The sequence below is a fragment of the Neophocaena asiaeorientalis genome, unplaced genomic scaffold (assembly GCF_003031525.2).
Source record: "Neophocaena asiaeorientalis asiaeorientalis breed wild unplaced genomic scaffold, Neophocaena_asiaeorientalis_V1.1 scaffold275, whole genome shotgun sequence".
NCBI lineage: Eukaryota > Metazoa > Chordata > Mammalia > Artiodactyla > Phocoenidae > Neophocaena > Neophocaena asiaeorientalis.
Window position 1 is genome coordinate 8,143,580 of NW_020173679.1, and position 27,294 is coordinate 8,170,873.

Below are 27,294 nucleotides of genomic sequence, written 5' to 3' on the forward strand. Positions count from 1 at the left end.
TAAGACCTGGCACAGCCACAATTTAAAAAAATATATTTGAGTGTGTGTGTGTGTGTGTGTGTGTGTGTGTGCGTGCATGCTAGTATGTTCATTTTTTTCTGAAAATGTCCTAATCTTCATTAATAACAAGCATTTCAATTATATAGCTGAATTTAAAATTATAATCCAGTAATCCATTCAAAAAAGTAGATATTGCTCCCTTATATATTTTATTTTCAGAATACAGCAATGGCCACACTAGGCCTATAGTAAAAGAACACTTTAAAATTAATCCCAAATATCATTAATAAAAGCAAACCATGTTCCTGTTACTAGCAAAAGAAGTTCTTCTTAAATGTACCTGTGTCACGACTTTTCTCCATTCCCAAACAATACAGAATCAAAAGACTAACTGCTCTTAAAAAAGAAAAAAACCTCAGACTGTTCAAGCTTTAAGTGATAGAATTAATTTAACAAGATAAAAGGAAAGCAATCAAATAAGGCAATCAAAAAACAAAAATAAACATATTCTTAAGAGGTGATCTATATATGAACTTGGGAAAAAAAATCAGACCAACAACACTCACCAGGTGTCCCCAGGATTCAGAACAGAGCCTGACACATACTATCACTTTTTAAAGAAGCTGATAACATTGTTCAAAAGATAAAGTAACATGGCACTGGATATACAGCAAAACCTTTACAAAAAGTCAACTTTCCCACCTTTAAAAACAGACATGAATACATATCAGTCTTTTCCATCAGACTGTTAGCTCCTCTCAGGGAAAGAGATTTATCTTTGTGCCTCGCATACAATAGTCCCTGAATAAATGTTTGCTAATAAAAATAATTGTTAATGCAATTGAGGACTAAGAGTAATAATGAACAGAGGTTTTTCATTCTTGTTTTTTTGTTTTTTACCTGTGGAATGATGCCAGCCTGGCTTTCTTCTTGTTTACCCATCATTGTATAAGACTTCCCAGCACCAGTCTGCCCATAGGCAAAAATACAGACATTATATCCTTCAAAGGCATGTAAGAGCATTTCCTTTCCAATATCATTGTACACACGGTTTTGAGATGCAAAACAGGGATCTTCGGGCTGTAAGGATTAAAAGGAAAAATAAATGGCATTTTATTCATATTGTTTCCTATGCTTATTTGATTACTTCTATAATAAATAAAAGTGTTTGAAATCAGAATAATCACCTAAAATATATTTTTAAGTCCCCCCTACATATAGTTTATTTTTCCCATTAAATGCACACACACAGAGGCACTATTAGAGACATCCAGGCCAGCCATACATAAAAATACCTACATGAAATTATCTGACATGATTACATTTCATTTTACATAACCTTGAAAGTATTACTCTTCCATTCACAGGGAGCTCCAAGAAAATTTTAAGTGGAAAATGGGGCTGAAAGATCAAAGATCAAGTCCACATACAAAAATATTTCTTTTAATTCGCTCCAGGTGGTGTGGCTATTTCTCAATAAACACAGCTTTCAGTGAAGAATGTTTTCCATCCCCTTTCACAGGCTCTTCCCCCGGCAATTAGGCTTTGCAATAGTTTAAAACATCTCCTACTCTAACACAAAATAGGAAAAAAAGAACAAAAATGCATAACAAAGAGATGCAGAAGCAAACTCTAGTTTAGGAACAATCCCTAGAAGCCAGCAAGATTTGGGGTCCTATAATCAGTAAGGGGATACTGCAAAGGGTCTTACTCTTCATTTCCCTAGATGTTGGTAATCTTTGCTTTCCCTGTGGACCTGCAGGCTCTTTCAAAAGGTTTAAAACCCACACTGTTCTACCACGCTGCACCATGGGTACACTCACCGAGGTGTGAGACCAGTAGGAGTAGTCAAAGCTGAAGGACTTTGGAGCTTCCTTTGGGTTCTTTGGGTTAATAATACCTAGAGGATAAAAATGTTTTGATTTTATAAGTGACTCAGTTAAATGTTGTTTAGTTCAGCATGATGTTATACTGTAAACTCAAAACATCCAAATCAGTAAATTCATACCACTGAATCTGAATTGGGCAATTGAAAAACAAAAATAATCACATTTTTAATAGGTAGGATCTATATAGAGAACTTGAATAGAATCAGACCAACAACATTCACTAGATGTCACCAGAATTTACAACAGAGCTTGGAACATAGTAGGTGCTCAGTAAATGTCTTGTGACTGAATCCCAGGTAAGTTAGCAGACAAAATTTGGAAATGGACCATGTTACTATTTCAAGGTGCTTCATAAGGCTTGAAATATTTCAATATAACAGAAATAAAAATTAGAAAATTACTGAATTAATCCAACCACTATTTAAAACAAACACTTTTTAAAGATCCTATCATCTACTTAAGAAAAGCATTTAGGGGCTTCCCTGGTGGCGCAGTGGTTGGGAGTCCGCCTGCCGATGCGGGGGACACGGGTTCGTGCCCCGGTCCGGGAAGATCCACATGCTGCGGAGCGGCTGGGCCCGTGAGCCATGGCCGCTGAGCCTGCGCGTCCGGAGCCTGTGCTCCGCAACGGGAGAGGCCACAGCAGTGAGAGGCCCGCGTACCGCAAAAAAAAAAAAAAAAAAGAAAAGAAAAGAAAAGCACTTAGTAATGAAGCATTCATTGGAAGGATAGTTTTTGTGAAATCCACAATTGATAATAACTAATATGTAAGTTACTAGATGTATGTATACACTAGAAACACAGACCTCTAAATCATCTGTAGAATGTCATAAACAGTAAAATTACTTTTGACTGAAAAGTATGAAGCCTCACTGTCCATATTAAAAGTGATTTCTCGGGACTTCCCTGGCGGTCCAGTGGTTAGGACTCCGTGCTTCCACCGCAGGGGCACGGGTTCGACCCCTGGTCGGGGAACTAAGATCCCGCATGCCACACGACATGGCCAAAAAATAAATAAAATTGTTTTTAAAAAGTGATTTCTCATGTGATTAACCCAGTCACATACTTCAGGGACTGACTGAATGCTGAGGCTTGGCCTCTCTTCCTCCCTCACACACACAAAGCTTTAGCACCTCATATTTCACACAGAATAGAATCACTGTAACATGTGGTCATGAAATCGCCTCAAAGCCCAGACCAACCAATCCACTTCTCTAAGGCAGGGCCACATCCCAAGCTATCTGAGATCAGGATTAAAAAATAAATCTGCCCCGGGCAGCTGTTGCTCAGGATACAAATAGCAACCGTTGCTACGGTGCTTAGCTCTCTCTCACTGGATTCCACGGGGCATGGCCACATTTATGTTCCAACCTCAAATGCTGACGAAGTACTAACAAGGCTCACACAGCACATAATCATGTGACAAGGAGACATGGCTCTAGAAAGAACATCTCCCCACACACAAATGGTAGCCTAAGCAAAGAAGCACACTTCTAAACAAAAGGCACTACCTACAAGATTTAAATAATAGCCAACATCCATGGAGCACTTACTCTGAGCTCTAAGTACTTTCTGTGCACAAACCTGTTTAATCCTCCCAACCACTCAATACGGCAGATGTTTTATTATCCCCATTTTATAAAGAAATCATCAAAAAGAGGTTAAGTAACTTACCCAAGGCTACAGAGCTAGCTAGTGGCGATTCAGGATGTGAGTTTGGAGAGTCTAGTTCCTGAGCCCAGTCACCCAACAATTAAATACTCCCTACATGCGGCGATCACCAAGGCAAACACGGTAAGGCATTTCTATGCATATGCATACATATGTGCATGTAAATGCACATTTATGACCACTGCCCCCCCAAACTGTATCACAGGCATTGCTCAGAACTCTCCTTACAACATCTGAAACTAGGAACTATGAGAATTATAGTTCCTAAAAGATGAAAGAGCACACACAAACTCTACCAAGAAAACAGAAATTAGTGTCATACTTCGTGAACCAGATTCCAGGTTTCAGTGGCTCAGCAATGAGGACAATAACAATATATAGGGTATGACCTCTGAAGTAGACTTCATCACTCGAAACCACGGTTAAAATAAACACTTTCTGGGCTTCCCTGGTGGCGCAGTGGTTGAGAGCCCGCCTGCCGATGCAGGGGACACGGGTTCGTGCCCTGGTCCAGGAAGATCCCACATGCCGCGGAGCGGCTGGGCCCGTGAGCCATGGCCGCTGAGTCTGCGCGTCCGGAGCCTGTGCTCCGCAACGGGAGAGGCCACAGCAGTGAGAGGCCCGCGTACCGCAAAAAAAAAAAACACTTTCTAACCTTTAGGAAATCCACTGTCATAAAACTTTTAAGCCGCATTTCATTAAATCTTTAGCTACTCACTGGTAGTACCAATTCTGCCAAGAACGATTTAAGAAAGGGCAAGTTTTCAGATCCTACTCCTTTGTTCCCTTTTCTCTAGTAAAGGAAAAGAAAAACTATGCCAGTGAGTAACTTCCTTGATTCACACGAAATCCTTTTCCTCTTCCTCAATATACCCTTCTCCCAGATCTTTGAAACTTCTGAAACTAATAAATTTTCCTAACTTCCATCTTCAAAACCAAGCTGCTTTTTATTTTTATCTATTTTTTTCTTTCCAGCTATTATGCATTCCACTCAGCACATGGATGCATGAATTCATTTAACAAACTTTTTTGGGGCACATTTGCTGTGTATTAAGTGTTAGATATACAAAGAAAGATAAGAAAGATACAACCTTTTTTCTTTTTTATTGAAGTAACATTGGTATATAACGTTAGATAACTTTCATGTGTACAACATTGTATTTCTACTTCTGTATAGACTATACCAAACTGCCTTTTAAATAACTGCCTCCAGGCAACAAAAATATCTTTAACATAAATAAGTAAATCAAAATATAATCTTAAAGAGCCATTTATATAAGTTATGTCAAACAAGATGAAATTTACCCACAATATTTAAAAGATTTTAATTCCTAAATGAAAGATATTTATATTAAAGACACCTTGGAAAAATGCAAAATTCAATATTCTTGTTACCTGACTTAGGGGGGGAAAGGTGTAAGCAGAAAGACTCAGAAGGTATGGGTCATTTCTATATGTTAGAATGGGTGGCAGTTACAGAGTTGTTTTATATTATTCTTTATATTTACATATACATTGTATTATCTTGACTATTTTAAATATTTACTAGCAAAAATTTTTTTAAACTCCAAAACTCTGCAAAGGAAAAAAACTGTTATAAGGATAAAATATTAATGACAGCGCTTGAGCACATCAGAAGCCCATGAACTCCACTATTACTTGCATGGACAATGAATTAATATTTTCATATGTACCAAAGGATTTTTCTTTCTGAATAACAGCTGTGATCTCACTTCCTTTAACCCAACTAAGAAACAGGATGTTTCCAACCATTAATAAAAATGGGGAAGGGGGAGAGAGAACATGTAATAGAAAGGGTATAGGATTTGGAAACAAAGGACCAGCATCAGTAAGAACAATTAAGAAATATATTTAGATTTAGGGAATTCCCTGATGGTCCAGTGGTTAGGACTCTGAGCTTTCACTGCTGAGGAACCAGGTTCAATCTCTGGTTGGGAACTAAGATCCCACAAGGCGCACAGCACAACCAAAAAATATATCTATCTATCTATCTATAGATAGATAGATAGATAGATAGATAGATAGATAGATAGATAGATATAGATATATATAGATTTAGATTTTTCTGTGACCTTGGGTATTGCTACACTTTTGTGTCCCCTCTAAAACTGAGGTAAGGGATTTCCCTGGTGGTCCAGTGATTAAGACTCTGCGCTCCCAATGCAGGGGGTCCGGGTTCGATCCCTGGTCAGGGAACTAGATCCCGCATGCCACAACTAAGAGCTCGCATGCCGCAACTAAAAGATCCCGCATGCGGCAACGAAGATCCTGCGTGCAGCAACTAAGACCCAGCCAAACAAATAGTTAAAAATAAAACTGAGGTAATACCTAGTTCACAGGATTAAATGAGTAAAGCACTACACAAATGTTAATTTTCAAAAATAGGTATTTTATCTTGTTTTAAATTCCCCCAATGTTTGGTGGGTATGATAACCATATTCCGTGGTTTTTAAACCAAAGCAAGGAAAGTTCACTGATAAAATAAGCTAAAGCATAAGAATTCTACTTCTTGGCAAGAGTCAAAATACTACATTGGAGTCCTTTAAATGTGCCATCAAATCTCTGGTGCTCCTACCACATTAAAAATCCCTTCAGTACATGGACCATGTCTTATGGATCCTCTACACTGCCCTATACCAAACAGGCACTCAGATGAATGTGCTCCACAGGTCATGTGTAATTTTAATTTCATTAAATCTTGTACCATTTTCAGGAACCTAAAAGGAAAAACCAAAACAGTATATACCTATGCAATATATACATAAAATACCAGTAATTTTATTAACTTTCACAGTAAGAATATAGAGAGAATTCTATCACCGAAAAGACTGGGCAATATTTAACACAGTGATTCTTGTATCAGAGTCAACTGAGCTAAAACACAGTGTGCAGGACTTCTAATTTTTCTCCCAGAAAGCATGCACATATGAATGGAATTCTAGTAATTAATGAATATGTTCAACATATAAACCATATTTTCACCAATGTAAAAGCTATTACAAATATTTATGCCTCCCAGGGTCAGGTGTTATCAGTGGACAGAGTTTGTCTCAGATAAATCAACACTTTTTCTTCAAGGAATGGACTCCTGGCATATCTTTGAGGACTAGTCAGAACATAACTCTATTTTAAGTGCTGTATACTTCATAGTGCTTTATTTCCTATAAAAAGCATCATTTCATGCCACTTCTCAAGACCCCTTCTAAACTCCTTCTGCACCTGAGGCCTCTTCTTCTATCAAGATTTCTCTGGACACACAGTATACTCCACATCTGGACCCACCTCCACCAGCAATTCTCCACATCTGATCTACATTGTCAGTTCTACTTTCAAAATGTATCCAGAATCCCACGACTTCTCACCACCACCATCAGTACCACCCTGGTCAACTCACCATCTCTCTCGCCTGGATGACTGCAATACCTACTAACTGGGCTCGCCACTTTTCCCCTGAGCCCCTGAAAAGTCTCATCTCCACGCTGTAGATAATGACCCTTCTCAGACGTAATCCGGATCACCTCCACGGCAAACCTCCAGTGAACCTTCCGATAATACACTGAACAAAACTCCACTCCCTCTGTGACCTCCTCTCCAAAGATTCAATCTTTACTCTGATCCCACCGGCCTTCTTACTGAAGACGCATTCTCATTTCAGGGTCTTTGTACGTACTGCTCTGCTGGGAATGCTTTCTCCCAGGTATCTGACTCGCCCACTCCTTAATTTCACAGTTCTCTATTCAAACATCACCTTATCAGACAGCCCTTTTCTGACCATTTAATTTAAATCAGCTTTCACTTCACTCTCCATCCTCTTACCCTGCCTTATTTTTCTTCATTGCTCTCATGACCACCTGACTTATTATATGAGTCACTAGAACTTCTGTTTCATTCACGGTTCTATCCCCTAGCTCCCAGGACAGTGCCTGACATACAGTAGATACTCAATATATACCCAAAAAACTAATGAATATGTTAGTTTCATCTTTCCTTACAGACTGTCCCTTCTTTGTGGCTGGAAACCATGACCCCTCTTTCTATATCACTCACAGTACTGACTTCATAAGTAGGTGACGCTTATTTGTGAACTGGAATGTAGCTCTCTCAATACCACTTGCTTACTAAGTCTTTTCTCCCTGAGCAACCAACTAATTCAGCTTCTGGCAAGAATCATTAACCTCCAGGAAAGGAGGTATCTAAATTCCAGTCTACAGAACAGAAATACAACTTCTAGGAAACAGCAGTAATAGGTAAACAGGGAACAAGAGGAAAGATTACCAGGTTTTAAATAGTACAGGCAAAAGAAGATGTGCTGATGGAGGTCAGCAGGAAGGGCAAGGATAAAGCAAAGTACATTGGGGGCAGAAGAGTGGAATAGGTACTAGAAATCCTCTTCCTCCCCAGGTCTTTACAATTGTCTTTTACACTTTGCATTTCACAGGAAATATGGAATCTCATGGCAGATGGAGGTATCTTACCACATTAAAATCTGTTGCTGCAAAATTTTCTCCAGTGTCCCAGATATGACAAGCTTGCCTCGCGTAACGATTCTTGTGTAGGTATGAAACAAATTCTTGACCTCACACACAAGACACACACCCAAGAGGCACTGCCATATGGTAAAAACACCAAAAGATGTAAATAGATGCTAATGTTCTCAGCATTCATCTTTCCAAGTAGTTCCCCTGAAACATACATTCAATTAGAAGGGTGAGGTGCTCAGCACCCGGCTCAATGCCCAGCACAGAGCAGGGATTATACAGGAACTGGTTGAATCACTGTTGAATATCATAGCTACATCCAGGATGGTGCATCACTCAAAGCCCAGATGTTACAACAACATCCATCCGGACAAGTCCATGTTCCTGATCTTTCTGCCTATCTTCCAGTAGTCCCTGCCCCTTTGCCCTGTGTACTTGTACTCAATGAGCTCCCAAGTCTGAAATAATGCTAGTTTCCACGCTGACATTACTCTTTCTCAAAGGAAGGGTTATCACAAAAGATCCAAGATCCTATTTTAAGAAAGGAAAAGTTAAGAGCCCTCTATTCACTGGGCACATTTACTGAGCACATTTATTAAGCACAAACTATGTACCAGGTACTGGGTTAGGGATACAATGGCAAGGAAAAGAGTTATTTCCACCCTTCTAGAGCTCAGAGTTAGTGGAGGAGACAGACATATAATCACACAAAATAAATACATGCTTTCAAATTATGGTAAGATCCATGCTAGATAAGCATGGGGTCCTATAAGAACATATAAGTAGAAACATATAAAAGGAAACATATATAAAAGAGGCAATTTTTTAGTCAGTAAACTCTGATTTGGTGAAAGAGAAGGGGGAGCTGAAGGGTAAGTAGGAGATAGCTAAGGAAAGCCGAGTGATAATAATATCAGCCAACACCTACTGAATGCTTACTATGTTCCAAGCACTGTGCTAAAGCATTACATGTACACACTCATTTAATCCACAAAATAACCTCACGTTGCATCATCTCCATTTTACACTTGGAGCACCTGAGTTGTCCAAGGCCAGAGCCTGAACTGAAATTTGGACCATCTGGCTCCAAGGCTCTGACCCACTGGGCAATGTGTATCCCAGGCCAGGGAACTGCATTAGGAAGCCCTGGGGCAAAAAGAAGGACGTGAAACCCAGGCACTGGTTTGACAGGTGTAGCTCAAATGCAGTGAGCTGCAAAGGGTAGAAAAGCACTAAATCTCAGGGTCGTGGACAGACCTCAAGGAGCTGGTGAACCCCTGAGCAGTGAGAAGCCACTGGAGTGGCTTGACTACAGTGATGGATGGACTAAAGCATGGAGACTGGATTGGAGGAAAGCATGAATGGAAGTGTGGAGACCAATTACACAGAACACAACCACTACTGCAGAACATCTTTGCCATTTACATAATGCCTCCCATGAGAACTGCATCTGGCATCAGAAATCCATGAGTTTCAGTCTGTGGCATTTGCGGGGGCCAGGAGAAAGAAAGGTCCATTCCTATATCAAAAGCATTGTGTTTCTTGATCCAAAACTGAATTTTGTCTTACAATTTGACCCAATATTCAATGATCAAAACCTGAGTTGATCTAGAAAATATTTCTAGAAGACATTATTAAATATTTTAGCAGTGAAGGAAATAGAATACTGTAGAGGCTTTGATCTAACTCCACCCTAAGTATCCAATATTATCCTAGGGTCCATCTATAAACTCAGTACATAACAATCAGTAAGCCTCAGTTTTCTTATCTGTAAAATGGGTACAACAATAATAGTGCCTACCTTTATAGAACTTGTTGGGAGGATTAATCACTAATCGATGTCAAGAGTTTTAGCTCAGGACCTAGCACAAAGTAAATACTCAAAATATTCTTTCATTTAGCAAATACTTGGGTGCCTACCATGCCCCAGGCCTGAAGGTATCTAGTGAAAAAACAGTCCCTGCCTTGAAGGAGCTTACATTCTAATCAGGAAGTCAGATAATTAACTAATAGAGATAGTACAACCTGGAAGAAAAATAAAGAAGACTTAGGAGATATAACGGTGACAATGGAAGTAGCAGGAGTGACTCTTTTAGATAAGAATGGGCAGGCTGCCACATTTGAGCAGGGACCTGCATGACATTTAGGGCCCGGCAAGACCAGTAGTGTTGCCAAAGGAGTAAACTATAATGGCATGTGAAATCAGAGGGCTAGCCAGAGGCCAAATTCTCTGGGGCCTGTGGCCAAGGTGAGGGTTTTTTTTTTTTTTTTTTTTTTTTTTTAAGGTGAGGGTTTTTAGTTATATTCTAAAAGTGACAGGAAGCCAACAAAGGACTTGAAGCACAAGCTGACATAATCTGATTTACATTTCTAGAATATGACTCTGGCTACTACATAGGAACAAAAGCAGAAACAGAAAGATAGGAAGCTACTGGAGTGTTCTTGGACTAGAGTAGAAATGATAAAAAGTAACCAGATTTAGGAGACACTGTGAAAGCAGAGACAACAAGACTGACTTACTGATGAATTACAGGTGGCCTGTAAGAAAAAGAAGAGTGACCCCAATATTTTTGGTCTGAGAAACTAAAGAATGGGTAAGAATGAATGAAGAGCCACTTTAGTTGGGCAAGGAGGGGAAATCAGTTCTGTTGAAGACATGCTGAGTTTGAGATACTTCTTAGGCCTTTAAGTAGAGTTAAATTAGCAGCCGGGTAGACAAGTGCGGAGTTGTACAAAGGGGTGCAGGCTGGAGAAATGAATTTGGGAGTCATTGTCACCTCAATGACATTTAAAGCCTTGAGCCTAGATGAAATCACTTAGGGAGTGTGTCTTCCCTGTAGACAGAAAAGAGATCAAAGAGGAGAGACAAGGTCCTGGTGTACTTTTAACACAGGAGGAAAGGAAGAACAGAGAATGGCGTGGGGGGAAGGAAGGCAATCAGGAGAGCATGGGGTCCTGACAGCCAAGAGACAAAGGAAGTCAAGCTATGTTAGCTACTATCATAACCACCTTCTGGACTCCCAAGAGGAAGAGTCTTTGTCAGGCTATCACTTGACTTCCCCATAACTCACTCTGGCTCATCCTCACCTCCGGGCCTTGGTTCCCCCATCACCATCCAGATCTCATCTGGTTTCCAGGCTGTTTTCTTAACTCTCCCTTCATAAATCAGAAAGGCAGCCTCAGAACTGAAGATCTGATTGTACCTTTTCCCAGGTCCACAGGGGAGAGGACCTCGAGTTTATCCTCTCCCTGCACCTTGCACACCTTTCCCCTGTGCCTTCAGACTTTTTATTCTTTATGCTGTAGCTGACATTCCTTACCTTAGGAGAGCCGGAGAAGAGTGAAGAACGGGACAGCACCTTTCACGTAAAGGCTTGAAGACCCTTATTCAAGATCAATGGAATGCCTTTAAAATGACTCCCCATAAAATGTTCCATAGGCTTTAGTTTACTGATGAACCGCAAGACCATCTTCCCTTTCTTAGAGTGCCTTCAAGTCAAAATTAGTCTTACAAAGCCTGCAAAGTCCCCCAACTTTACCCCCCTTTTTCCTGGTCTTCTTTACAACTTTGTTACTCCAGCATCAAGATGCAGAAATAATGTTTTAATTACTAAGTCCTAGAAAACAAGGCAGTCAAAACAAGATTTGTACTTAAAAGCCCTTTTATTCTCCAGAATAAATTTGTTTATCTAATGTCTCAAAGTCTCTATGCAGCAATTACACTGTTGTTGGCAAACTATTAAAGATTTTGCCTGCGACTACAATTAACATATCATCGTGGCAACAGTGTAACTTTATATTAACTTTTCTCTGATGGCATGTTTTGAGCTTGTTAAAAATACCAGTGATATCTTCGGCACAAACTTCCTCTTCAAAAACTTTCTACTATATCCAAATTTAAGAAAAATGGCACACGATTATTTTATATACCATTTATATTCCAAAACCATAAAACCAAGCCCCAGAAGCATCCTCTCCTCTACTTAGAATAATATATTGCCGAAAATATATTAAAATGGCATAAAGCATATTGTCATAAAGTAGATTTGAGCAAAAGACCTACAATCATAAAATTTCTTGATCTTTTAAAATAACAAAATTAGATTCTAAATCTTATAAAACAGGATAAATGTACTATATGCATTCACTATACAGCTGGCCCTTGAACAACACAGTCTGAGCTGTGTGGGTCACTTACACGTGGGTTTTTTCAAAAGTGAATAGTACAGTACTACACGATCTAGGGCTAGTTGAATCCACGGATGCAGAACCGCAGATACAAAGGGTCAATTATAGATTATAGGTGGATTTTAAACTGTGCAGAGGGTCGGCATTCCTAACCCCCTTGATGTTCAAGGGTCAACTATATACTCAATCCCAGAGTATTAAACATTCAAATGGAAGAAAAGAAGAAAAAAATCTACTAACTCTGTAGTGTCACACTGTCATCAAGGGAGTATAAAATAAATATGCTAGCTATAATAAACATTAAACAAACTCTCAATTAACAACAATTCTGCTCTTCCTAAGCAAATTTTGAATGATTCTGAAGGGAGATGACAGGGAAGGCCCAGCTTTTCTTTAAGCTAAGTGGTACAAAGATGTCTCAACTAATAATAATGCCCTTTTTATTAATAATTTCCCTGAATCAAAAAAGGACATCAAGATAAATTTTAACTGAACAGTTAAATTCTAAATAGACACAGGCGTTCGGTCTTATTACACGGAATAGTAAAACTTAATATTTTGAGAAGCAATATATACAGGTCAGAGATTAAGAGTCAGAGCTCTGACCAAAACAGACATATTGATCAATGGAACACAATACAGAGCCCAGAAATAAACCCACACACCTATGGTCAATTAATCTTCGACAGAGGAGGCAAGAATATACAATGGAGAAAAGACAGTCTCTTCGGCAAGTGGTGCTGGGAAAGCTGGACAGCCGCATGTAAATCAATGAAGTTAGAACATACGCTCACACCATACACAAAAATAAACTCAAAAATGTTTAAAGACTTAAATATAAGATAGGACACCATAAAACTCTAGAAGAGATCATAGGCAAAACATTCTCTGACATAAATCATAGCAATGTTTCCTTAGGTCAGTCTCCCAAGGCAATAGAAACAAAAGCAAAAATAAACAAATGGGACCTAATCAAACTTAAAAGCTTTTGCACAGCAAAGGAAACCATAAACAAAACGAAAAGACAACCTATAGACTGGGAGAAAATATCTGCAAACGATGCAACCGACAAGGGATTAATTTCCAAAATATACAAATAGCTCATACAACTCAATAACAAAAAAACAAACAACCCAATCCAAAAATGGGCAGAAGACCTAAATAGACATTTCTCCAAAGAAGACATACAGATGGCCAAAAGGCACATGAAAAGATGTTCAATATCGCTATTAGAGAAATGCAACTCAAAACTATAATGAGGTATCACCTCACACCAGTCAGATTGTCCATCATTAAAAAGTCTACAAACAGTAAATGCTGGAGAGGGTGTGGAGAAAAGGGAACCCTCGTACATCGTTGGTGGGAATGTAAACTGGTACAGCCACTGTGGAAAACAGTATGGAAGTTCCTTTGAAAACTAAAAATATAGTTGCCATATGATCTAGCAATCCCACTCCTGGGCATTATCTGGAGAAAACTCTAATTCAGAAAGATACATGCATCCCTATGTTCATAGCAGCACTATTTACAATAGCCAAGACATGGAAGCAACCTAAGTGTCCATCAACAGATGAATGGATAAAAGATGTGGTATGTATACACACACACACACACACACACACACACACACACACACACACAATGGAATACTACTCAGCCATAAAAAAAAATGAAATAATGCCATTTGCTGCAACATGGATGGACCTAGAGATGTCATTCTAAGTGAAGCCAGAAAAAGAAAGACAAATACCATATGATATCACTTATATGTGGAATCTAAAATATGACACAAATGTACTTATTTACAAAACAGACTCACAGACATGGCAAACAAACTTATGGTTACCAAAGTGGAAAGGGTGTGGGGGAGGGATAAATGAGGAGTTTGGGATTGGCAGATACAAAAAAAAGAGTGAGGGCCCTGGAGCCAGACAGCACCAGTTCATTTTCTAGTTCTCTCATTCCTAGATGTGTGACCCCAGGCAAGTTAGCCAGTATTTATGCCCTCATCTGTGAAATGAGGAAAATACGAGTATCTGCCATAGGACTGTTGTGAGGATTACATGAGTTAAAGTCTGTAAGCGTCTAATTGTGGCTGGCATAGCTTAAGTGTTTATTATTGTTGTCTTGTCGTTACCTACTAATCGCAGTGGTTTTCCCCCAACTAAAAGGCAATTTAAAAAGTAAAAGCTGCTTTTGTTTTCCCCTTCACCCATTTTGCCTTCTCAATTTTATTCACAGTTACAAAAGGAACTCTAGTATCAGACCAGAACAATGTCACAGGGAAACAGTAATTGTAGTTAAATTATTTCCTCTTTACATAGCTTCTGCTAATTCTGGCAGTACAGTTTTTTGTTCTGCCAAAACAAAAGAGGCTTCCCAGACATTCCCCACCTTTCCTGGCCCTGCCCCTCAGTTATTTAGATACCTCTCCTAATACCTTCATAATGGTCATCACACTGCTTTGATTACTTATCTCTAAGATGAAACTAAAAATACTCTGAGCCCCTGGTGGCCTCCCAGCCTATGTCTGCTGAGTTAACAAAAATCTAATTTCCCACATATGCCCTCAAAAACCTAATTTCATATTTCTTATTCTTACCACCTATATGTACAAAGCACTCATCCCTAAACAGTACAACCAAGAACAGTTTTTAGCCCACTAGAAATGTTTGTTCATAAAATAAGCACGTTGTTGATATACTACAAAAAATTAAATCTGTGAACACCAACTTCGCCTACTATAAAATCGGCACGAGTAGCCCCTTTCGCGGTCTCTCTAACCACACTCCAGACTTTGTGAGCTCCCACTGCAAGTGCTTCACACTTCACTGGGCAACTACCAAAAGCTATCAGCACTGTGTTGTTGGCACAGACTTTCAAAAATGAACTCCAAAACAACCCTTGAGAATTGCAAAGAAGGCATTTAAAACAAACAAACAAACAAACAAAACTGGGCATGGTTGCTTTCCCCTTTGAAAAAAGCAACAAATGTACATATAAAGGCCACATGAAGTACAGTCTGGATTTAATCAAGGCAACCTCAAAAGACTAAAACAGTAAGATGCAAAGCAGCAGGTTTCCTACAAGATTTTTTTCAGTCTTCTCTCTTGGCCGTTTCAGAATCCAGATGTGAAAACAACTTATTTAGGTAATTGAAGAAGTTTGAATTATACACTATAATAAAAAGCAGTTCCAAACACACAATACCAAAGGCCCCCTCCTTTAGTGACAGGTTCAACTGTTTCTGCCTATACATTTATACTCCCATTGAAAATAATGATTTAGGTACCAAAACTAACCACAAAAAACAATTTCACAAATAACTTTCAAATACCATCCTACGCGGACACCCAATTCCATTTGATCCTCACAACAACCTAGGAACAGAGAGCTGGGTAGGCATTAGCAACATCTCCATTTAATAAATGGAGAAGCTAAGGCTCAAGTATTTGATAACAGAGGATGAGCTAAATAATGTATGATTCATAACTACAATACAGCCACTAAACTCATGTTCCTGAAGACTACTTTAGACTTGGGAATATTTACCCACAGCATTACTAAGGGAAAGACCAAGGAGGCTACAGAGGTTTGGCAAAGGGAGAAGGGAGGTCCCTGCACAGACTTCAGCTTTTATTCTGAGTGAAATGGGAACCATCTGAGAGTTTAGAGCAAAAAAGTAATCTGACTTCCATTCTAAAAGGATGGTGAACAGATTACTAGAGGGCAAGCGCTGAAGCAAGGAGACTTGTAAGGAGGCTACTGTAGGTGGTGGCAGTAAAGGAGGTGGAAAGTAAGATTCTGGGTATACTCTACGGCAGAGCCTACAGGGCTTTATGATGGATAGAGGATAAGAGAGAGTCAAGGATGTTTTACGATGTTTGCCCTGAGCAACTACAAAGGTAGAGTTGCCTTTAACTGAGTTGAGGGAGAATGCAGAGGAGCAAGAATTCAAGAGGATATATCAGATATTCAGTTTTGGACATTCCAAGCTTAAGATGTTTATTTAGGCAAGCAGGGAAGAGGTGCCAGGTAGACGGCTGCATAAACTGCCTTCTAAAAACAATTCCTGGGACTTCCCTGGTGGTCCAGTGGCTAAAATTCCGTGCTCCCAATGCAGGGGGCCCGGGTTTGATCCCTGGTCAGGGAACTAGATCCCGCATGCCGCAACTAAGACCCGGTGCGGCCAAATAAAAAATTTTTTAAATAAATAAGTAAAAAATAAAAACAATTCCTTCCCCCCTTGTGAGGGGCTTACTTTTTCTTTTTTTTTTTGCAGTACGCGGACCTCTCACTGTTGTGGCCTCTCCCGTTGCAGAGCACAGGCTTCGGACGCGCAGGCTCAGCGGCCATGGCTCACGGGCCCAGCCGCTCCGCGGCATGTGGGATCTTCCCGGACCGGGGCACGAACCCGTATCCTCTGCATCGGCAGGCAGACTCTCAACCACTGCGCCACCAGGGAAGCCCAGAGCGTTTACATTCTTTACAGCAGTCCTGAGAAGTGGTTTTAAGGCTCAAGTGTCTGATAATGGGTGATGAGCTAAATAAATTATGGTTCATAAATCCAACAGAATACTATATAATCATTAAAATCATGATCTTGAAGAATACTTTAAAAAATGTGCTCAGGGGGCTTCCCTGGTGGCACAGTGGTTGAGAGTCCGCCTGCCGATGCAGGGGACACGGGTTCGTGCCCCGGTCCGGGAGGATCCCACATGCCGCGGAGTGGCTGGGCCCGCGAGCCATGGCCGCTGAGCCTGTGCGTCCAGAGCCTGTGCTCTACAACGGGAGAGGCCACAACAGTGAGAGGCCCGCATACTGAAGGAAAAAAAAAAATGTGCTCAATAAGTTAATGGTAAATGAATTTATCTCATCTAGAAGAGGGTGCAATCTAATACCCTTCTTTAAGACCATAAACTTTATCCCAGCAGAAGAAAAACGTAAGAAACAGAGAGGGGTACATTCCAGAATGTCAGCTTAGTTAAGGTGCCATATGAGAAGTCATTAAATACCAAGGAAAATTGTGAGAAGGCCACTGACAGTGCAAGACCTGGACCTTCCCTTTATCAACCCATTCCAAAAGTCATTCTAAAGGACAAAATTGGTTTCAATCAATTCCAACTGAGTAAACACAGTATCATTTCAGGGGCACCTTTATTTCCCAACCCCAGCACACACACACAGACCCCTCTCATTGCTATAGCTTCAAGTCCTGATTACAGGAAAAGTGTTGTGTGTCAAAATTTTTTAAAAGTTTAATGCCACGGGTACCCAAGCTGATTTCAATATATTTTACTGAACTCTTCTTCCTGTGCTGTAAAAGCCTCTTCACCTTCTTGTTGCTTATCTTCCTACATTCCAGTGACTAAATGAGTGTCATTTAACCAAGGTGAACATGTAAGCATTCCTCTCTTTGGAAAAAGAAGTCAAAAAGTGGTTCGAGGGCTTCCCTGGTGGCGCAGTTGTTGAGAGTCTGCCTGCCAATGCAGGGGATGCGGGTTCGTGCCCCGGTCTGGGAAGATCCTACATGCCGCAGAGCAGCTGGGCCCATGAGCCATGGCCGCTGAGCCTGCGCGTCCGGAGCCTGTGCTCTGCGACGGGAGAGGCCACAACAGTGAGAGGCCCGCATAACGCAAAAGAAAGAGGGGACGGGAGGCAAATTTCGTGGACTTGTGCTTATCATATGGTATGCCCTGGTCACTGGTCTAAATAGGCCTGGGTGCACAGCATCTCAATTTGCAAGATTAAGACTGTTTTTTCCCTTTGCTTTTATGCATTTTTAATTAAATGTTTAGTAGATATACTTATAAAATATATGTAGAGTTTAAACAGCAACAATAAACAAAACCCCAGGTACCCACCAGCGCATTACAGAACATGACTCTCACCTCTGTAGCTCCACTGTATGACCCGCCCAGATTTCTTTGCCCACCATCTCTCCACTGAGGCCTGCAGAATTTTGTCATTATTGCCTTACTTTTCTTCATAGTTTTACCCTATGTCTTTTTATGGAGTAAAGAATACAGAGAACAGTTTTGTATGTTCTTAAATTTATATAAATAAAATACATCAACTGCTTTTCCAACTTGCTTGTACAGCTACAGTTTATGATTTCCGTGTGTGTGTGTGTGTGTATACGCAGTAATTCCTCTCTTCTTTGCTATGCACTATTATGTAAATATACCATGATTTATTTATCCATTCCCCTGCTGATGGATACTGGGGGTTATTTCCAGTTCTGGACTCTAAGAAAAATAGTGCTGTTAGGAGTTTAAATGCCAAAACATCCAGTAGTTTTAGTGACTCTCAGTGAAATTCATGACATTGGTAGAGGTTACTGAGAGATGAATGACTTGGGTATGAGTGAGATATACAGTTCACCAAATGAATCTTAACGAAGGGTAGGTAAAAAACAAAACAAAAAACTGCACATTGCATCTCTATGGTTAGAGCACATGGTGTCGAGGTGAAGAAGTAGTAGCTGAAAAGCTGTCCTTATCCTACTCCTCCAGCCACACTGTGAAGCACTTTGGGTGTTATATTATGGAGTTTACACCTCAGTCTGACCTAATCATGTCCTGGCTTATCCTGAAAAGACTTAAAGCAGATATTTTCATGCTAGGCTAGTGCTTCTTAACCCTTTTTGGGGACAGAGCTCTCTTTAAAAATGTGCTGAAGCTGGGACTACCCTGGTGGCACAGTGGTTAAGAATCCACCTGCCAATGCAGGGGACACGGGTTCGAGCCCTGGTCTGGGAAGATCCCACATGCTGCGGAGCAACTAAGCCCGTGTGCCACAACTACTGAGCTTGTGCTCTAGAGCCCACGAGCCAAAACTGCTAAAGCCCTTGAGGCTAGAGCCCATGCCCCGCAACGAGAGAAGCCACCGCAATGAGAAGCCCGCGCACCGCAACCAAGAGTGGCCCCCGCTCACCACAACTAGAGAAAGCCCGCACACAGCAACGAAGACCCAACACAGCCAAAATTAAAAAAATTTTAAATGTACTGAAGCCAAGACATGGAAGCAACCTAAATGTCCATCAACAGACGGATGGATAAAGAATATGAAAAAGAATATATATGTAACACAACACTGTAAATCAACTACACTTCAATAAAAAAATATATGTATGAATTTTAAAAATCATATTGAATGTGATTACCGTCTCCCTAGGAATATGCATGAAACATATTTTGCATATAATTTCAAAGGGCTCCCATCTTGATAGACACTCAGAAGTCTAACCATAGAGGCCAGTAAAAGAAACTCAGACTAAAATGCAAGTGCAAATTAGGTAACACTAAAGAGAGAAGAAAACTAAAGACTAACAAGAAAAGACTGGAATACATAATTACACAGATGCTAACCATTTAACCTAATTGGAACAACAACAATAAAAGTCCATCAAAATGCAGCAGTAGGCTGCAGTAAAGAGGTAAAAATGGAGGTAACTTTTCTTGCCCTCTTATTTTCCAGAATGTTCACAAAGATAGTTTATATGCATTTACATTTATTTTCATGTAGCTATATTAATTTATGCTAGAAAAAACATACAGATTTATAAGAATTCCTTTCAAAAGTCTTCCTTTCCAAACTCCATTTTGTCCCTGTGTTCCCCCATCCCAAATTTTCATTAATGGACATGAAGTCATTCTTTGTACCAGATGTGATGTGCAGCATTTGGTTTAGAAATGCACAAGTGCGAATGAAAGAGCCTTTTAAAATATACAATGTAAGCAATCAGCAGAAAAAAAAACAACAGGATTTCTTTTATCCCACTTAATACCTGGGCATAGGGAAAAAAAAAAAAAGATCCTAAACTAAGGAAGATTAATAAAAATATGAAGGAGACTTACCAAAGGATTAGAGACTGATTCCTGTGGTTAAAGACAAAGCAAAAGATCACAATTTAATCACCAGAAGGAGTGTGTGAGAACTTATTGTTTTTCAGAGGGGAATTTATGCAGTTTCAAAGTCTCCAGATTTACACACATAACGTAACCATAAATGTGAGCAGAGCATTAATTTTGTCCCATTTTCCTTTTTTAAAGTAATTAGACAATAAAAAATGCTTCCAAAGTGGGAGAAACTTGGAATATAATGGGATATTATTAAACAAAGCTATTTGTATGCACTCTGGTCTCCCAAATGTCAAGACAGTAACATTTGTCTGTGCCATAGAAAATACTCCCTCTGAGACCAGAAAGTGCTTGAATAAAACTGCCACTACTCAGTTTTCAAATCTAGCACATTCCCTAAAGTACTCTTCACCACCCTCTTCTACTTTTTCATGAGACCTTACGGCAGGAACATTCCATTGCATTCCATCTGCAATCAGCCATAATCCGTGTGAGCAGAGTCCAGGCCAGCTTGCCAGCATAGCAGTCTTTTAATGCAGCTAACACACGTGGCTACAGAAAATTCATTTCAGTTTTTCCAACAATTCTAGGTTCAAAATCCATGCTCTATCCCAATCTTAAGCCCAATTTTTTAAAAACAAGCCATTAATACTTTCTAAACATAACAAGTTGGCTCACTTAAAATCTCTCCAAAGTTATTTGGATTACATATTAGTCAAATTACTAAAAAACTGCCATATAAAATTGTAAACAGAAATAGAAAACAGCAGAAAACTGAAAACGCCAAAATTCTAGAGGAAAAAGTCTCTGATACAATTAGCTAATTAGCTTTCCAAAAACAAACACCTTTCAAAGAAACCAAAATTACCCCAAACTTTCTGAACCATGACAAAGCATTCAGCTAGAAATCTAACACTACTTTTTCTAAGGCTGATTCATCTAATGAGGACTTTTGTTTCAGGAGGCTAATATTATTTTAAAAGTCACAAATTTCTCCTGGTGAATGTTTAAGCGAAGAGGCAATGTGTTATAGCCAGATGAGGCTAGGAGTACCAATCTAGATATAACACTAATAAGTCCTAATAAGCTACAATTCTGAAACTTTCCCCAAACATACGGGATGTTTAGTTTAATCCTCAAGGTCAAGCTGAAATACCCTCCTATCATCTATGAATTTTACATGTGCCCTTTGCCAAACTCACATCTGCACTTTTTTAAAACCCTTTTTTATGGCAAGTATCACTTTGATCATTTTTACTTTATATTGAGGTTATTTTGGTATGTCTTGTCTCTCCTACCACAAACTTTAACTCCTTAAGGGCAGGGTCCTAAGGTACATGCAACTCTGTGATCCCTAGAGACTCACATTACAGCAGACTCTCAAAAGAGGAAGAAAAAGACATAGGGCAAGACAGAGCAGAGCCACTCAGTCTGCTGTCTAGAAAGGTTGTAGACAAAATATGATGGAAAAAATCACTGGTAGTTCAGCACTGTGCTTAAGGTGGTCCACAGACTGGTTTTCGTAGTACTAGTACAATAAGCCCAGGCCTAGTCTAACCATATTAATTAACTTCTAATAAAAACCAGGCATCTCTTCATTAATATTTCCTCAAAAGACATATAAATATTTTCAGTAATTCTGGAGAGATCTTTGGGGAAAATAAACAAGAATGAGTAAATAGAACTTAGCATCCTCCCAAACTCCAAAATTTATGGCCCTATCCTTAGAAAATGTTCAGCTAGGAATCTTATTTTCTTCTTCAGTTTGCTGTCTACTACAAGTGAAGACAGCTGAAATCCTTCATTCAGAATGAATATCACATTTGGATAATTTTACTTTTTTCCCCTAACCTGACATTATTTTCTATACAATCAAAATAATAAGGTCAGAAAGAGAGCCACATATCTTAGATACAATGAGGTCTAACATTTTTTTTATTAGCCATCAATAATCTCAGTGAGCTCTTAATCCAGATGATCAAACACTAGCAGTCAGAAAATTAAGCAGACCCAGATCCATTTCACATAACTATCCAGAACTATAGAAAATCTTAATTTTGCTACACACTCTAATAGTTTTATTCTCCTGAATAGTCAATAGATTAGTTTTTTTTATATTGGTTTAGTACTTAGCATACCATTATACATATAGTAGATACTTGTTAATAAAATCCTATTAACTTACATGGATATTCTCTCATGCTAAAATCTCAAAAAGAAAAAAAATACATCTTTTACAAGATATAAACATGAATAGTTTTACTCAGGTGTTTAAGATATACAATGCAGGGGACTTCCCTGGTGGCAGAGTGGTTAGGACTTTGCGCTCCCAGTGTGGGGTACCCGGGTTCGATGCCTGGTCAGGGAACTAGATCCCACATGCATGCCGCAACTAAGAGTTCGCATGCCACAACTAAGGAGCCAGAGAGCCGCAACTAAGGAGCCAGTGAGCCACAACTAAGGAGCCCACCTGCCACAACTAAGGAACCAGCGAGCTGCAACTAAGGAGCCTGCCTGCCGCAACTAAGACCTGGTGCAACCAAATTAATTAATTAATTAATTAAAAAAAATAAAATATACAATGCAGTCAAGACTGCAAAATAAGTTACTATTATACCTTACCACTAATTAAAAGGAAAAAAACTACATTAGAGAAAGATAATCCTGCTTAAACTATCTCTTGAAGGAAATCTAACACAAGTTACTTCTAGGGAGAGGAACTGGTTGACTACGTGATGGGGTGAGAGGAATGTTTGTACTGTACACTCTGTACATTTTGGATTTCATACCCTCTGAATGTTTTACCTATTCACAAAAATAAATCAAAACTGGGGTGAAATTAATGTAATGCTATTTGACCTTGACAATGAATATAAACTTATAACCCATTTAAGATGTGGGCATTCTAAAATGATCTGTCATCAAGAAAAAATGTTAATAAACATTTTCCATTTATTTTTATTATATGATAAAGTGATCTTTGCATTCGTGGATATGGCCTTTTAATACTCACTTTCTCCTTAAAAGTTTTAGTTTAAGATTTCCAACTCTATAAAGAAAGTAGCAACACCCCAACCATTAATGAAAATCCATCTCCATGACACTGGGGATTCCTGGATAGTTCAGCATGCAAAACAGAGAAAAGTATTTCTTTCTGGAATCAGTTCTGGCTCCTGATCCAGGATTTCCTAACGTCCGCACTTTAAAAGAACTTGTGATACACACCATCATATTTAGAGGCAACACCAGCAGTCAAAAATGCCTCCATACTAAGTTATAGTTAAATGCATTTTTCAGAAAGAAACAAGGGGCTCAATAATCAGGTTTTAGTGTGCTCACTTCAGCAGCACCTATACTAAAACTGGAACAATACAGAGAAGCTTAGCAAGGCCCCATGCAAGTTTTTAGTTATACTGTGTAAAACTTAATTCTTAAAATGAAACACAAAGGATAACATAGCTTGAATGAGTGACATTTAGGAATATAAACATTTGTTAGAGAACAATACTGAATTTTGCATCTCTTTTTACAATTATTCATAGGATATATAATTCATAGAATCACTGGCACAAATGACAAAGAAATGTAAAGCACAAACAGTGGTACAGCAGTTTAGACTCCTACTTTTGAATCTTTTTTTAAAAAATAAAATGTTGTGAGTCCTATTTAGCAAGTTCAGAAAAGTATGTAAGCAACAGAAGGTTCAAAGTTGTATATGAGGAATCTATATCAAAAAATAAACGGCGAAAAAAATAAAAAATAAAAAAAATAAACGGCGAACTCACAGTAATAGAGAATGATAGCTGAGGAGTGGGGGAAAAAAGGAGATTCTGATCAAAGGGTACAAACTTTCAGTTATAAGATAAGTTCTGGAGACCTAATGTGCAGCATGGTGACTATGGTTAATAATGATGTACTGTCTATGTAAAATTTGCTGAGAGAGTAGATCTCAAGTGTTCTTACCACAAAATAAAAGGTAACTATGAGACATGATGGATATATTAGATTTTGCTAATCATTTCACAATGTATAAACATATCAAAGCACCACACTGTAGACCTTAAATATATAAAGTTTTATTTCCCACTGGGAGAATCCTCTACACAAAACACTGGCCCACAAATAGATGAGATCAGCATGTTTCCTCAACAATTCAACATTAACTTGTATCTATCTGAAAGAACAACAATTCGGCTTTATCACAAAGTTATAGGTTTTGAAACAGTAGAACCTACATCTATTTTAAGTAATAGTTTGCCTACAGATCCATACCGAGTAACTAATTCAAGTACCAAAAACCCCTTCAATTTTGAAGGGGCTTCAAATGAGCTTCAAGTCATTTTTCACCTAAGCAACTATATAGGGAAACAAGCTAGGAAGCAATGACTGATAATTTTTAGTAATGATTTACAAGTTTACTGTTTTAGCTATATCTGTTGTTCAACTCAAAGAACCATTGTAAGGAAGCAGAGTAAGTGTGAAGACCATCTTGGCAAGCTCAAGTGCTTTTAAAATCAAGAAAGCAAAGTAATCTTGGAGGCTCAACAGGTATATTTCACAGCATCATTTACTAAAAATCACTGCTTACACCTTTACTATCCTTAAGATTTCAACTTAATAACACTAACTAAATTCGTTCAGTTCTCTAAGGACTTCTCAATTGTAAAGAAGAAAATAAATAGTCCATATTTAAATATGCTACAGCACATATCACAGGGGAAAAACATTCAATGGATCATTCAGAACAGCAAAGTTCAAAGTGTTAATAGCCAAATGTTCATTTATTCTGATCACGGCAAGCAGGAAAAGGGGGAAGGATAGGAAAATGAGACAGAGTTGATAGAACACAACATGAACTCACTGGTTGAGTTGCCCTGCATCTGAATGATGCACTTGGATTCTTTGCTGGTCTCTCGAGAATTGAAGGGCCGCACACGGACAGCCACCTTCACTGAGGCTCCCGACATTCTGATGGTCTTGTTATATATATGCAGTCCAGAAATAAAGAATCAAATCTTCTTATGAAATTATGTTCAAGTTTCCTTTAAAAAAGAAAAAATGATTCATACAAGATAGTCAGAATTAAAGAAAGCATGGGCTAACTTGAGCATACGAGCCATTATCTTAGTACTATTTGTTTCCATTTCTAAAAACCTCATCCCTTTTCTTCCCTATAAATCTTACATTCTCAACCGTAAATTATCAGATAGAAAATAAAGACTGTAATTTGTTTTCCTGTTCCATTATCTCTTTACCATGCCTAAAAAGTCCCTAGACTTAATAATAAAAAATTTAACTGCAAAGGAACAAACGTCTTCCTTGCTCTCTGTTTTTTCTGGATCAGTCTTCAATAATATATGAAAAAAACCCAAAATGTTTATTTGTTAAAGAGGGTTCCTTACACAAGTAACTTGCCATCTGCAAAACAACTTATTACTTGTCTTTAAAGAAATGCACTGAACTTTTTATATATTAATTTCAGTTTGAAATAACCAGTTACAGGATGTATATTTAAACAGCAAAAGGAAAAGATAAGCTCTAGCTAACTTCTTTAACTATAGATATCCTGGGATTCCTTTAACTTCTATGAACCCTTTCATATGTATCTCATTTGGCCCTTACAACCATCCTGTACAATAAGCAGAGAAGGTTTCAAAAGACCCAAGTTCTATCCTCTGACTCACGGCAGAATCAAATCACTGTATTTCACTTTTGAATGAATGAAGCCACAGGGAAAAATGTGAACATTTTTTTAGAGGAACAGTTTCCCTCCCAACAGAACAAAACGAACACTATTCTGTGAAAATAACCCACATAGGTAATTTCCACAAGAAACAACAGATCTCGATCTGTACTCTATCCATTATATAAACATCTTCAAAAAGAATTGAACAAAAGAAAAAACTAAGAAAGAAAAATACTTATGGGTCCAATTACCAGGGAGCTCCAACAGAACTTAAACCTGACCAATTTTTTTCCACATAATTAAGTAAAGGTTAGGAATGCTAACCTCCAGCTGAACAACTACTAATACTTTCCACAGGAAAAGGCAAAAATAAATACCCTATCTTATTTTCTAACAGCACTATCACTATTTGAAATTCTTGTTTTTTGGACCATGTCTATTGTCTGTCTCTCACACCACCACCAGAATGCTCAGAGACCTTGTTTGCCAGCACTTAAAACAGTATCTGATGAAAGAGCTCACTACATGTTTGCTGAAGGACTGAATTAATGAATTATATTTCCCAATTGTGAGACTTATCTGTTCAAGTCCTCTACTTGGTTTACTGACTTTTTTTGTTTGTGTTTCAAATGATTACAATATTTATTGATATTAATCTTTTTATATTTGCTGCAATGTTTTTTCCAGTCTGTTTCACATTTTATTTTACAATAAACAGATGGTTCTTTTTTTAATACATCAAACATTTATTTTAATCACACTTATTAAATGAAAGCTTAGAGTTATTAACCCTTCCAGTCGATACAGCATGACCTATAGTCAATAGTTGAATACTTTGCCAAAAGAGAGTGAATGAAGCATTCGCAAAAAGCAAGACACACAACACATTTCAACCCCCCCCGAGTCCACTTTAATATACAGCCATCATCTCAACACTCAGTATGTCCCATTATCTTCTCCCCGAAACGAGCAACCTCTGCCAATCTTCCCATTTCTATCTGGACCCATACCATAAATCTTGGAGTCATTTTTGCTTCCTTCTCTTTGAATCCTTTCATTAGTGTTAACATTATTAATGAAATACCATATGAAAACTTTTAAAACATAAATTTCCATTCTTCTATCCCCTCCTTCCTCTCATTTCCATTGCCCTAACCTTAATCCATGTCCTTACTACCTCATGCCTAGCACACTTGCAATAAAGAAACTAATCTTTGAGCTTTTAGATTTAATCCAATAGTCCTTAAATGGAGGGAGAGGAGCAGGATTTGCACAAAACAATCACACAGGGGTCTTTTGAAAAGCAAATGAGCCTAGCCACCCCCCTTTTGAGATAGGGCCCAGGTATGGGTTGTTTTGTTTTATTCATTTTCTAAAGATTATGTTGTAAACCTCCAGCTGAGAACTCTACTCAACTGCTTAACCCTACTGCAATATTAACCCTTCTAAAGCATGACTTTCTTTTTTTTTAAAGACTACTTTTTTTTTTTTTTTTTTTT

General features: G+C 38.6%; 1 protein-coding gene and 1 non-coding gene across 4 annotated transcripts in view; one reads left to right on the forward strand and one right to left on the reverse strand.

Annotated features, from left to right (window-relative positions):
- The window catches only part of KIF1B (kinesin family member 1B), a 135,078-nt gene extending 109,932 nt beyond the window's left edge, over positions 1-25,146 (reverse strand). For all 3 annotated transcript variants that reach the window (XM_024749699.1, XM_024749698.1, XM_024749697.1), the window contains exons 1-3: positions 24,971-25,146; positions 1,824-1,900; positions 901-1,080 (exon numbers count right to left, since the gene is read on the reverse strand). In XM_024749699.1, coding sequence (XP_024605467.1) covers positions 901-1,080; positions 1,824-1,900; positions 24,971-25,076 — 363 coding nt within the window. In that variant the 5' untranslated portion in view covers positions 25,077-25,146. The remainder of the gene's footprint in view (positions 1-900; positions 1,081-1,823; positions 1,901-24,970) is intronic.
- On the forward strand, positions 23,441-23,542 carry LOC112402851 (U6 spliceosomal RNA). Its single transcript, XR_003003772.1, has one exon. It is a non-coding gene; the product is annotated as a U6 spliceosomal RNA (small nuclear RNA).
- Positions 25,147-27,294: the final 2,148 nt, after the last annotated feature.